Here is a 14,277-nt window from a genome sequence, read left to right on the forward strand (position 1 = left end):
GATTTACCGAGCCCAGCAATCTGCAACAATCATATGCAAAGCATTTATTCTGCACCATGAGGCCTCACTTAAGAGTAGATAACAAATCCTCCAGTGTTTTGGATGTTTCACAGCGAGAAAATCATGATACTAAAGACGCTGTATTTAGTAAGAATCCACTAAACATTATATACGTTGTCAAACCTGACAACATTGTACACATAAATTGTACAATTCATATGTACATGAATTGTCTTTTGTCTTAACCACAGGTGTGCTGCTTGTAAATGATTCTCACTGTCTCACAGTATAAAAATCTTGAAAAAATAAGATACAATAAAGCAAAGTACCATATTCCTATGGTAACATATTTTACTTTTCATAACCTTGGTGTATGTTGAAAGCAGCAACTTGTCCTTGCCTAGAATGCTAGTTTTAGCTTGCCTTCATGTGTGCAGTGCAACTCGGTTATTTTTTGTAGAGAGGTGAAATTTAAAACCCACTCAACAGAGTTCAAAACATGGTGTGTTTAATTTTACAAATTACTCATGAGTTTCATTTTTTATGGGCTTTACATCCTTCTCCAATGCACTTGTTTCACGTAATAAATAAATAGATTTTTTTTTTTTTTTTTTTAGATTTGCAATCTGGACTTATGAACTCTAGGGGCCATCTTTTTAATTTGGGCAATCTTAAGCAGCTGGTTAGTTTTCTTATACCTTGGGCTTGCTCAGCTCTCAAATCTGTAATAATTACTGTGGATTTGGATGGAAGTCAGCCCTCAAACTAAGTTTTGCTTAGGCCCAAACAGACCCCATAAGACAAGGGTGTTCCCAAAAGCCCATCCAACATTTCCATAAGGGGCCTATACTGGAAGGAAATTGGCTTATAAATGGGCCTCAAGCACAATTAACTATGAATCATTTATGACCCACAGTTGATTTCTTAAACAGGTTTCATATAGGTCAACTGTACATGTAAAAAGTGGCACCCACAGAGATACATTGGCTAAATCAGCTGATTTTCTAAGTATATTTTAGAGATCTACAAAAGGTTCAAAATGCTTTCTCATAGGAGAAACCCATTCTGAGCCCCTGAAAATTGTACCAGTTCAGCCTAATCAAAGTCAATATGGGACCCCATAAGTAGCTACATGCTGGCTGGGGATATGGTTCCACATAGAATATTCAATAAGAGAATAATAGGGTGACCATTTATATTCAGACTATGCTTTAAGTGGGCTGATTTGCTTTGATGTCCAATCTCCCTCTTCATCAGGCATGGTGCCACTGAAGAGGAGTCTCACTCCTCCCACTGCCTGCGAGGAGCAACCGGTAGTTGCCAAATGAGATGCACTTCTATTTTTATTTTTTATTTTTTATTTTTTAAAGAGGCAGCAAAAGACATGAATTTAAAAACAGTTTTGGGGGCATAAGGAGCGGAGTTTGCTCTTGGCCGCAGAGAGAAGCACGCAATCTCAGCTCACATCCGATGAAGATTTACACAAACATGTAGCCTATTACAGCTTCTCTTGGTTTGAGTCTGAGCAACCTACACACAAGCTGCATAACACATGATGTGTTAAAGCCACAAGGACGCTTGTGGGTTCTTACCGCCATCGCCGTACGTTTCGACCCCATATCCATCTTGCAGCCCGTTGCTCCAGGTCCCCTCGTATCTGGCAGGCGTGTTGTGGCTTTGCCGGACCCCGTAGCGACCCTTAAAACCGTGACTCCACTCTCCTCGATAGATCCACCTGCCTTTATTCTCCACGCCGAGCCCGTGCCGCTTCCCCTGGGACCAGTAGCCCTTGTAGGTATTTCCGCTTGGCCAGGTGTACACCCCTACGATCTCGAAGCCGTGCGACCAGGACCCGGCGTATTCGCCCTGGCCCTTGGGTCCGGTGCAGATGCCGTGCCCGTGGGCTTTGCCATCCTCCCACCCCCCGCAGTAAGTACCACCGTCGTCGAAGTCAAACCTTCCGCCCGTCATTCAGATAAAAGGCTGGGGAGGGAAAAACGCAGATCGCGCTGCTGCTGCTGCTACTGCAGACTCGGGCGTCTCCAGGACCGAAGTGGGCTGTTCCAGAACAGGCGCTGTGATGGAAAGGACGATGGCAAGCAGGATGATGATAATGATGATGACTAGAGAGGAGCGAGAAATCAGAGAGGATGAGGAAACCCAGACACCGATAAGTAATACAAATGGCATGCGTAATGGTAAGAGTAAAGGTATGAATGGTGGGCGTCATTTACCGGAGGCGCACACCCGGATTCTCCGCTGTGTGTTGCTCGTCTCCCCCCTCTCGCCCACTGATCACAGAGGGAGAGAGAGAGGTATGGAGACCCTGCTGAAGAAAAAGGCACCGGGCCAATCGCGACGTCACGCCACAGAGGACCTCCCACTCTCATCTCTGCCTGTCGCGCTACCACCCCTCGCTGAAGAGCCTTGACGCCTCAGCCCTACCAAAATAAGGCACCTCTATATTTGTGTCACATTTGAAAGACGCGCCTTGCAGGCCACAGGTGTAAATGTCGACAGTACCTGCACGCCCAACAAACTAATTATCAATGATGAGATTATAGATTTATTTATTTTTTATTTTTTTGGACTAGTACAAAAATATACAATAGGAGTGTATCATTATGATGACAGCACTAAGCAGAGTGCATTCTTAAAAAAAAAAAAAGGCTTGGTATTAAATCTATTGAAATTTCAACGGGACTCAAAAATAAAATCAAAGAAAACCATACACACAACTTTAATTAGCTGGATCCATCAACTTAATTATTTAGTATTTTGTAGGCCTGATAAAGCCCAAGAGATGGTTGCCATATAGAAGAACAGTAATAGGGCGCCCTCTGCTGTAAAATGATTGTTAGTGGATATCAATTATTTAAAACAATATCTTTGGGAAGGAATACAAAATACAAGTCGCACTGTTCAGATTTGTATTTGTTTTAAAATAATAAATCACTGTTTAATACAAATTTTCTTCTGCGCAGTTTGTTACATAAATTCGCCATAAAATACACGCGACGTTGTGGATTCAATTTGAACAATAATGAATCTGATACTGTTAAAATTTGTGATATGGCTGAAAGTTGAGTTTTGTAGTGTAAAATTGCACTCTGTTCACTAATAAATAGAAATAGAGTTAAAGAGTACCCTGGACCTCAATGACTTGAGCTGGTGCTTACTTACTTACTGGAGTAAAATTGAAGTAACAAAATGTGTTCTCTTTTATTCCAAGTTCCACGCCTGGCCAGCAGGGGGTGCAACAATGTGAACCTTGACGTGGCGCCTTCCTGTCCTCTCATCCGCTCGTAAGACTAACAGACAAAATGGCATCGGAAAACGGCTCTGAAATCCAAGATGAAAAAGCAGCTTTTGTACAGGCCAGCTCAGAAGAGGAGACGCAACAACAGGGTGGCACAGTGTTGTGTAACAATGACTCAAAACTAACGCTGTATCACTGGACCCAGTCCTTCAATTCTCAGAAGGTGAGTAGGTGTCATCAAGCTTCAGCACCAAATGTCAGTGGACAGCTCCCTGATACGGATTCATTGACAGCTGCAACAGTGAAACTGGAACAACGAAACTATTTTTGAAACGTTATTAATAGGACAATGTTATATTTTCGCGACATTTCTTAATTAAAATCGTTGAAAATTGGATTAAATTATTTTATGTGTATGAAAAGAGAAGATCTTTACTGACCCTAGGTCTCTTACGTTTATCATTTAGGTGCGTCTGGCCATAGCAGAGAAAGGTTTGAGCTGTGAGGAGTATGATGTGAGCCTTCCTCTCAGTGAACACAACGAGCCGTGGTTTATGCGTCTGAACCCCGCGGGTGAGGTGCCGGTTCTGGTCCACAACGATAAAGTCATCTGTGATCCAACCCAAATCATAGATTATCTGGAGGATAACTTTAGCTATGGTAAGAGTAAGACTACAGTACTTTGCAAAAAATAAATAAATAAATAAAAATCATACTACTTATTAACATTTGGCCTCATTAATAAGATTAAATTATTGCCAGGTTTACTAATTTTGTAGTTTTCTGATAAGTTTGAGAAAGAGAGCAGCAAGGCATCTGATGTTAGAATATTTGGCTTCTTTTAGTTCATTTGTCTACTTTTCTCTTTTCTGTTCAGTTTTGTTCAAAACAGCATGTTTTTTTTTATTTGCTTTTAAAGTTTGCCTTGGTTTGCATTCATCCACATGCTCTTAAGATTCTGCACTGCAAATGAAAAAAATCAGGCAAGTATGAGATTACTTAAAATGAAACTTGAATCTTTTCAAAATATCATCGTCATTTGTCAGCATTCCATCACTGCATTTTTAAACTGTTTTTTTCGCACACATGTCTTCTAAAGGCCTGTCTAAGAACATGTCAAATGTTTAAGTTCAGATTAGTAAGGCTGAATAAGTATGGATTATTTGGACCACAATGGACAGCTTTGAAATCGTAGATGTACTTAGTTTCCCTTCAGTATATTAACAATCACGAGAGTTTTTTGTTTCATGACTGAATATCTGTTGTGTTAACATGTCGGCTTTTCTTAAAGTCTGTCTTAATGTCCATATTTTTACTGTTTCCTTGACCTGTGTGTCTCCAGAGGGAACTCCCAAGCTGGTTCCTGAGGAGAGCAGCAGGTACTATCTCAGAGTGCAGCACTACAGGGAGCTGGTAGACTCGTTGCCCATGGATGCATACACGCACGGCTGTATCCTTCATCCTGAGATCACTGCTGACTCCCACATCCCTGCATATGCCGCTTCATCGATACGAAGTAAGGCAACCTGAGATGCAGAGCAGTTTAAGGTTTAGACTTTACAGACGCCATTTGTTATTCCTTACTTGGATATTACATTGGTTGCCCAAAACTCTTGGTGCTTATTTTAGTTATTTCTCTGCCTACATATTTTGCATCCTGTATTGTACAATTCCTTTTAAGTCTTTGTGCAATTTACATTTTTGTAATCCTTATTTATTTAAAGGGTCAAGGGAAAAACGTATTTGATACATTTCAGAAAGACTGACAGAGTAAAACTGCTGTCTTTAAGTCAAAATTTAACATACAAAATTTATCATAAACATAAATGTTGTCCCTCTTTGTGGCTTTTAATGATTTATTTGTTTGTGTTCTTTCAGGGCTTGAAAGAAATATACAACAGAGCACATATGAACTTTCAAATCAAAGAATGGATGCATAAGTTAGACTTTTCTTTTTCAGTACATTGACAAAACAAACCCTCAACATGATACTTCCACTGCTATCGCTGACAGTCAGCACAATGTTCTTTAATCAGAAAGCTTTACCTTGCCTCCTCCAAACATGCTAATTTTTACTGCAGTCAGATTGCTCTATATTTGCTAGTATTTTTTAATTACCTCTAAAAAGGAACATTTCAAAGGCACTATTAAATTCTCATTTTGAGTGGATACCAGAGCCTTACATCAGCATAAAACTTTTCATAAAAATAACTGATTTCACACTGAAATCTGAAGTACGCCTTATGATGCTTGTGCCTGTTTGTTGTTGGCAGCACAGATTGGAAACACACAGACGGAGCTGGCGAAACTGGCTGAGCAGAACCCGGAGCTTAAAGATGCTTACGTAGCAAAACAGAGGCGTTTGAAAGTAAGTTGGGATAACAATATTAGCAAAGAGCCAAATGTGCAAAAGTGGAATTTAGAACCAGAGATCTTGACTAATCACTTTTTCTATTCTACTTTTTTTTGACAATGTCTGAACTGGATCATAACTAAAAAAAAAAGAGGTTCTATGATTAGATGGGGATATTTTTTCTGATCTACACTTAAGTTTTGATTGAGTGTAGATTCAAAACATTTAGTTATTGATTTTGATGTGCCAGATGTGAATAAGTCTAAAAATATCATTCTTAGCTTACATTAATGTTTGGGAACTATTTATTCTTTGGTTGGCCTTAAAATTTATAATATGAGCTAAAACATCTCCATGTGAGGGCATTACTGGAGAATTTGTGAGTCAGACTGATCATTTCAAGCCCTAATTTATTTCAATGTGTGTAGATATGCAATGTAGAATAAAGGTACATAGTTTCCATAATCATTTCTAATCAAATGTCTCTGTAAGGTAAGGTAAAGTAAGGTCAGGTGATTTTATTTAAATAGCACATTTTCAGCAACAAGGCAATTCAAAGTCCTTTACATGAATTAAAAAGAAATATAAACAAAATAACAAACCAAAGGAAAGAATAAAAGTAGAAAAAAGAATCTAATAAGGTTGATCCAAATTAAATAAACTAGATACTCATGTTCAGGGTTGCTACATAACTATAAGTAAGTATCCTCTGGTCTAATTCTTTGTCTGGGTTGGAAGGACAGGAGTCTAAAAAGTAGTTGCTCAAGTAGTTTCTCTGAATTCTAAGTTTGTTCTAATCCCTGTAGTCCAAGTTGTTTGACCATGACAACATGAAGTATCTTAAGAAGCTCCTGGATGAACTGGAAAGTGTGATGGACCAGGTGGAGACAGAATTGCAGAGGAGAGCAGAAGAAACACCTGGTATGTCAGGAAACAACCGCTGTAAGCAACATTTAGCATCAACATTTTTTTAATAATTTTTTTTTAAATGCGTCTTTCATCTTTCATCTTCCAGAGGAAGGCAAACCATCGTGGCTGTGCGGAGACTTTTTCAGCATTGCCGACGTCTCTCTGGCGGTCACCTTGCACCGCTTGAAGTTCCTCGGCCTCTCCCGGCGCTACTGGGGCAACGGCAGCCGGGTCAACGTGGAAACATACTACGAGCGTGTTGTGGAGCGGCCGGCCTTCAGGAGGGTGCTGGGCCACGTCAACAACATCTTGATCTCTGCTGTCCTTCCTGCGGCGTTCCGAGTCGCCAGAAAGAACGCTCCTGTTATAGTCGGCACAACTCTGCTGGTCGGGGCTCTTGGGGGAGCTACATATCTCGCCTTTCTCTACATGAAGAAGAGGCTCAGTCTCTTTAGTTGAAAGTTGGATTAAACTGATTTAAACCATTATTGATCATATTACACAGATCTGCTACATGTAACTCAACTACTCAGCACTGTTTTCTCTGTTGCCTGTTGACCTCAAAGCACTTTTAGCCATCCTTAGTTACTGCTGATTTAAGGTATGTACTTGTGCTCTGATAGTTGCTAGTTTCAGTCACATGTAATAGAACATTTACCGTTTAAGCTAAAAATATAATAAGTAGGCCAGCATTTTGTTATATGGAAGGATCCTCACTTCTTGGTTAAATAGATCTTCCTCTCAATTGTCTTTAAAGTCACCATGCCTGCACATGAATGCGACATTCATACATATGCCTGGCAACCCTTAAAGTAGAACGGTGTATATATGTAATATTAAATACTGTATGATCAAATACAAGTTGATATTGACTGGACAGAGATGAAAAATGTTTTACGAAAAGTGGAAATTCTATGTTTAAGTGTTAAAATTTTTTCCTCAAATGTAAAAACGTAAAGATGACCAATCTGATGTTTTATTTTAATTCTGTTATTTCAGAGATTTACATATGTCTATTCAAAGATGGGCTTGTTTGATTTACATTGAATTTTGCATGGTTGGAATTTTAAAAAGAAAGAAAGTTGTGAAAGCCCATAGTCTGGTTTTTGCACTTTATTTTGCGAAGACTTATTTTCTCTGCTGTATTTTAATTATACAAACAGATGGCTTCATGCTTTCTGAAAGCTTTGTTGGTTTTTCAGCCTTACATGTGTTTAGGGCCTAACGTACATTTGCAGGGTATTAATCTAATATACATGTCTGACAAATAAACTTCCAAACCACTTCAAAGTTTTAACTTGCATTCATTTGGCACTGAGAGGAGCATCTAAAAAATATATGTAATTTAAATTGTTACAATGGTTTCAAATATTCTCTTTTTTGTTACATTACAATTATTACATGTTTTTTTTATTATGATTGACCCACACATAATTGTCTATAATTATTGTTCACTTAACTGTGTATCGAGCATTGGTTACAGGCGGTCTGGTGCCTGTTTCCAGTGGTCATTGGACGAGGTTCATGGTGATTAAGAGAGACCAATTAACATACAGAGGGAATCCATGCACAGGCATGAACATGTCAATTTCAGGCTCAGGCTAGGATTTTAACCCAGGATCTTCTGAGAACAGTGAAATCCACTGTTCCCCCAAGCACTCTTTTCAGTCTGTGAAGACAGGAATTATTTTGATTCAAACTAGAATACTGGAGATGAACCTGTGCGCATCACACGAGGAGAAAAAAAAAGACGAAATGTCTCACCTTGAAATTTTGCATACATTACACACCTGTGCTGCTGATCTTTGCAGTTCTTCCACAGACACAGTGCGTGTCTTTGCTTTCTTTTCTTAATAGTTTCCTTGACCTTGAAGTTCGTGGTCATAAGGTGAAAAAATGTGAAGCGCCATGAGTGAAAAACTTCTGCGAAGCCCTGTAAGTCAACATTTACAGTAATCTGCTTCCCCAGTCAGAGCCTCCCCCACGCCTCAACAAATTGACATTTAACATGTGCCTGGCCTCCATTCAGATTCCGCCTCACGTGAGCTCAGCCTCACATAAGAACAGACACAGGGACTTTTCAACAAAGTCTGCCGTTTTTACTTTTCGGGGTCCAAGAAGCTGCTCTGTGGGGCTGTCAAAGGAAATTCCAGACACGTGTCGAAGCCACATGAGAGTTGCGATGTCAAGAAAAAAAACCTGAAAAACGTAACATTAGCTCACACGAGCACATTAGCATTGGAAAATCACGCTAGTGTTTTTGAGTATCAACCAAAATGATGCCATTTTTGTTCTGGATTCACGTAACAGAGGCCCCATTACAGGCCCCCTTATTTATTTCTAAGCCAACAGTTTGAAAATCTATACTTTTGTCAGTGGTCAAAAACTAGCAATTGTACGTTTTATCCACTAGATGGCAGTGTTTCCTCATAGTCATCTGACAAGGGTGAGAAGCTGATTGTTCTTTCAGGCAGGGGCAAAAGATGCTGCTTAATAATAATAATAATAATAATAATAATAATAATAATAATAATAATAATAATAATAATAATAATAATAATAATAATAATAATAATAATAATAAAAATTAAATGACTAAAGGATCTAATTTTTTAACTGAAAGTGATATTTTGCCTAAGCGAGTCAGCAAAAGGACCTGTCTCAAGAATCTCTAAATTGTTGCATCACAATTTTGTTACGTAGCAAACCCAAGCCAAGCCCAGCACCTCACCTGGCAACCCAAGTGGAGCTCCACTTACTTCATTCAAGACGTTAAGCTAACTCTGCGATGGCTGCTTGAAAATGAAAATGTTTTGTTGTTGGTTTCAATGCAGAGCTTGGGTCCATGCATTTTCTCCCAGTCAGGTAGAACCGAGCTGCTTGGCTTAGTTTCATATTTGCTTGCAACGTCCTTGTGAAAGTTGTAGTTTGCACAAGTCACTTTGAAAACTATCAACAACGTATGGCAGGATTTGCCAAAAGAGTTTTACTGAAGTAAGGTTCTGGTCCTACTCTTCATTACAAATCTGCAGATGATTGTGATGCAAGTACAAAATTATGTCTTGTGTGCATCATATTGTTGTTCAGTGTGTACATGATTTGTCATTTAGCACAAGCTAACTCTAACGCATTCTCTGAATTAAAGATGCGTGGTTGTACCACTATGCATCTGCTTATTGCCATTTTCACTGAGGTGCTAAAATAAACACTGAGCTGGGGGAGCTTGGCTAGCAGCAGCTTATTTGCATAATAGCGGCATAGCCCTAAAACAGCACATTCCTAAATTAGCTAAATGCCATCTATCCATCCATTTTCAAACACGCTCATACCTAGTGGGTTTTCAACCCCAAGCATGCTTGTACTTAAAGTCAGGAACTGATAGCTTGGTATTCACCTTCTGGATTTTCTGCTCGAGAGCAGAATGCATGGTACTCTAAGCAGAGTACCTTAGAAGCAGGTAAAAACCAAATGGCAAGTCACCAATGTTATTCAGAGCCTTCCTTTTAAACAAAGTAGCAACGTTTTTGGAACTTATTTATGTCCTTACAGGCAGATCAGTTTGAAATGAGGGACAATCTCCCGTCTTAAATTCTGTGTAAAAAGAGACATCATTGAGAAGGTTGTCCACACCGATGATGTGGCATTAAAGACGTTTTTACTGGTCCTTCTGCGCCACTTGTGGGATGTAACCAGGCCAACTAAAACATCATTTATCCTCCCTAACCTTTTTGGTGTATGTTAGAGATGGTGACTGGCATCCAGTCAGACCACCAAAAACATTAGACATGTTCATCTTTTCTCCTGTTAAAATAAAGCAGTCTGCATCAACAACTCTTTCATTTTCCTCTGTTGATCTGTCATCCAACATCCTGCTTTTTTTCTGACCACAACCCCTTTCCCTTTGCTCCTTCTGGTAGATAGTCTGCATCAGAAGAAGTAGAGCAGGTGTCTGCTTTGGAAATTGATAGTTGCATCGAAAAACCCAGAAGACAAACACATAGGATGTAGTGATAGAGGCTTGCACTATGGTGAGTTTATGTGACTCAGGTGGAAAGCTGGAAATTGGAGGAAGAACCCAAAGTAAACTGGGCATAAAGTTGAAATGTCAGAGATTAAGAGAGTAAAGGTGAGTGGTGCAGGTGGGGCAACATCTTTCTATCCCTGCTCTATCCTTTGGGACATTTTTCAGGTATCAATTAACCAAACATGCACATTTCTGGACTGCGGGAGAAAACCAGAGAACCCAGAAATGCATGTATGAATGGTGAGAACGTGAAAACTGTCTGCTTATTGTTTTACTTTAAATTTCTTAGTTTCGTTTAGCTTAAGCAGGATTTCTTGCTGAATTTGAACTTGCTAACAGGACAGCAGGTGGACTGCCAGGTGACCGTGTTTGAGTTGTGTTGGATGTTCACAGACAGGCAGGCTGGGTAAACAGAAACCCCCGCAACGGTCAGCTGACGGCCAGCTTGGTACAACTCTCACCATGCCAGCCAAGTAGATGGGATCTTGTAAACTTCCATCAGACATTTTGCAGCTGGGGTTTATTGGGGAAAGAAATACTCAATCTTAGAGTCAGAAGGAAATGGGGATATAAACCAGAGATAAATTTTCTGACTGCTTAATCCAAATTGAGTATACAGCACGTTGCTCTTTCCATACTGATACAAAGAAAAGGTCCTGGCAGCACAGAAGTTACACCTGCTACATTACTAGCCCTCTAGTTTCTTTGGACCCACTATGTAAAATCAAAGAGAGCAAATGTCAAAAATGTGTTGACTCGAGTGAAAAGGTGTTCTGAGAAAGCACAGGCCCCTTCCAGAAAGCGGCCACCTTTCAAAAAGTCTGCGATGCACTGTTTGCCAAGTGCATCGCAGACCATGATGTTGACACTACTGTTAAAATGACCCCCGCTGACTCATGCTTCCCGGCTTTATGATGAAATCCTGTGTCACCATTCATCCCAACATGTGCTCCTCAAATATTTAACCATGGCCTGTACAAATACTGTAGGGCTGGGGAGATGATACCCAGCACCATTTGGAGCATCACAAATCTTTGGTCAATTGGCTCGATGTGGCCAAGTCAAACACACCGAAAACGTTTTATTGTGTCAACGACCTGATTCAGTGTATGATAACATCCCTGTTAAACAATAGAATAGGTTTCAATGTTACAGTAGATCTGAGATTATCTTTCAAATATTAAAGCACATTTTTAAATAACATCAGAATTCTTGTCTAAAATTGTCACATTAATGTGTAAGTTGTCAATACCAAGCCTGCCACTCATTTTGAAAACATTTCTGCCACCTTGAATCTGGCAATGAGGTCTGAATGTCTGAGGAGCAAATCCAAAATATTATCTGCAAACAAAACCGAAACTGTAGATAGGACCAGATCTTGTGAGCAATTTATTTTAGAATTGACCTGTCATCAAGGTGTGACGTGATTTGAATCTTTTTTCTGAGCTGTGAAGCATCCTTTTTTTTTTTTTTTACCAGGGCAGAGATCCAAAACAAACATATTGGACAGATAAAACACAAAGCAAAGGGTTTCTGCACATTTCAGTGAATTGCATTCATGGTTTTTTTGGATCACAATTGCTTAAATGAACAATAAGAAAGATAAATTGATAACCTTACAAATTATATTCAACTTTGTCAATAACTAGATAATAAAATTAGGTAAAATAACTTAATTTTTGTTAACCAAGAAGAAACTTTTACAACTTTTGTGAGAATACCTCTCGGTAAAACAGGAGGCACATGAGGACACACGATGTTTCCTGTGGTTTGAAGAGATTTTATTATTTCCCATTTCAGACTCAGTTAAGATCTTTACAGAGCTCATCAAGTTCAGAATAATACATGTGTTGAAATAGGGACCTGAAAATAAGGACTAGTGATGACAACTAACGACTTTAAAAAACTAAAAATACTAAAACAAAACCAGAACAGGGCAGCAATAAACAAAGTAGGATTCTCACAGAAGAACACATTTGATAAAGCAAATATTCACTGAAACATAATGAAATAATAACTCACACTTCACAACTTCACAAAACACAGGAATAGAACATAAACCCATCTGAAAAAGACAATTTATGGGCTACAGAATGAGACAAAAACAGTGTAAAAGCCCTGAAAGGCCTGGGTGCGTCTTATCTACATAACTCATAGTCCATTATCAGTCCAGGAGAACACTTTGCTCTCAGTCTGTACTCATTGTTCCCAGAATTTTCAAGACTTGGAGGCTGAAGCTGTAGTGCTTATGTGGACAGCTCCTCTGGAATCAGTTCACTGCCTGCTAGTTTGATATGATAGGCATCACACTTTGGGTTTGAACTGTGAAAAGGGTCCAGTCTCAGGCCATTGTTTGGAATTTGTGTCATGGTAAGGATGAGATCTAAAATAAAACCAAAAATTTGGAACCAAGATTTTTGGGCCATTATCAAAACTGCGCTGTGTCCATTAATCTTCTGCTCATGTGAAGCCTAAGGCTAGTTGGGTTCCAGTTTGGTGACATTTATCACCGTTAACTGAAGAAGATGAGAGTAATGTGTGATAATAACCATGATACTAAAAGATTGAAATCCAGTGAAGCTAAACTTAGAAAAAAAACAACTGCTAAGCCAACAAGATTCCAGCCGAGTTAAATAGATTCTTCCATATCTGAGCTGATTTAACTCAGTAAGGTTGAATTATGGGTTTGCACAAGCAGTCTGTGTGTGCTTTAGGTTAGCGGATTTTCAAACTAAACAAAAGGATTTAAATCTGTAATTTTTAAGGCTACACAAGGGTGCCATTTCCTATACCCACTTTATCCATGCAGGATCAGGGCAAGATCAGAGATTCATATTAAAAAAGTGTCATTTGTTGCTTTTGTTAAGCATTTGTTGCTTAACAAATGCTTAACAAAAGCATTTGTTAAGCAAATGCTTTTGCATTTGCTTAACATGCTTTTGCATTTGCTTAACAAGATTGATCAAAACAAGGTTGATCAACCTTGTTTTGATCAACAATTTGAATGTATGTCAGTGAATGAGCCTGGATAAAATATTGACTAATCTTTTGATCACAATGATTGTTGAACATAGCTAGCTTGTGCTAACTTACCCAGCAGGCTAATGCTATGTTAAGTAAACACATTTGTTTTCTAGTATGAGTTAATGCCACAAACACAACCCACTAATATTCACATTATTATTATGTTTTTATGATCCCAATATAGTAAAATTAAGCTTGTTAAAGAAATTTAGAGACATTTGATCAGATTGTGGCTGTCTATAAACAATCATGAGGCTCCTTTGACCCAATGTTTGGATAAAACTACCCAACAGACTTTGGATTTGTATACAATTCAATATATAAATACTGAGCATGCAAGTAGATTCAAATATAGATCTTAAAACAATATAGTTGATTGATTTGTTGAATTATTAGTCAGTTGACCAGCACTAGTTCTCAATCAGCCATTCCCAGAGGCTAATTCTTTTCTGTAGCCCATTGTTCCCAGTTGGGTCCTTCTGGCAATCTCCCTTTCAAAATGATGTTATAATTTTTAATTATTTTTTTTTTTTTGTAGTTTGATTTTAATTGCCTACTTTTGTTCTGCAATTGTGACGTTATGAATTATTTTTGTTCAAACAACAAAGAACTGCTGAATTGATCAAAATCAGCTGAGTTGTGCAGTTTGTTCTCTATAGTCAGCTTGTCCTCTTTGGCCTGGGGAAAAGCAACACAAAAAAACAATCT

General features: G+C 38.8%; 2 protein-coding genes across 3 annotated transcripts in view; one reads left to right on the forward strand and one right to left on the reverse strand.

The window, feature by feature from the left end:
* jph1a (junctophilin 1a) overlaps positions 1 to 2,358 on the reverse strand; it is a 37,509-nt gene extending 35,151 nt beyond the window's left edge. For both annotated transcript variants that reach the window (XM_044104287.1, XM_044104288.1), the window contains exons 1-2: positions 2,235 to 2,358; positions 1,593 to 2,123 (exon numbers count right to left, since the gene is read on the reverse strand). In XM_044104287.1, coding sequence (XP_043960222.1) covers positions 1,593 to 1,971 — 379 coding nt within the window. In that variant the 5' untranslated portion in view covers positions 1,972 to 2,123; positions 2,235 to 2,358. The remainder of the gene's footprint in view (positions 1 to 1,592; positions 2,124 to 2,234) is intronic.
* An 866-nt stretch (positions 2,359 to 3,224) lies between these two features.
* Positions 3,225 to 7,811, forward strand: gdap1 (ganglioside induced differentiation associated protein 1). The gene is made up of 6 exons (XM_044104791.1): positions 3,225 to 3,482; positions 3,727 to 3,919; positions 4,602 to 4,775; positions 5,533 to 5,627; positions 6,419 to 6,533; positions 6,628 to 7,811. Exons 1-6 carry the CDS (start codon positions 3,324 to 3,326, stop codon positions 6,978 to 6,980), a joined length of 1,089 nt encoding a protein of 362 aa, XP_043960726.1. The 5' UTR covers positions 3,225 to 3,323; the 3' UTR covers positions 6,981 to 7,811.
* The last annotated feature ends 6,466 nt before the right edge of the window (positions 7,812 to 14,277 follow it).

The sequence above is a fragment of the Gambusia affinis genome, linkage group LG21, assembly GCF_019740435.1.
Source record: "Gambusia affinis linkage group LG21, SWU_Gaff_1.0, whole genome shotgun sequence".
In the NCBI taxonomy this organism is placed as follows: Eukaryota; Metazoa; Chordata; class Actinopteri; order Cyprinodontiformes; family Poeciliidae; genus Gambusia; species Gambusia affinis.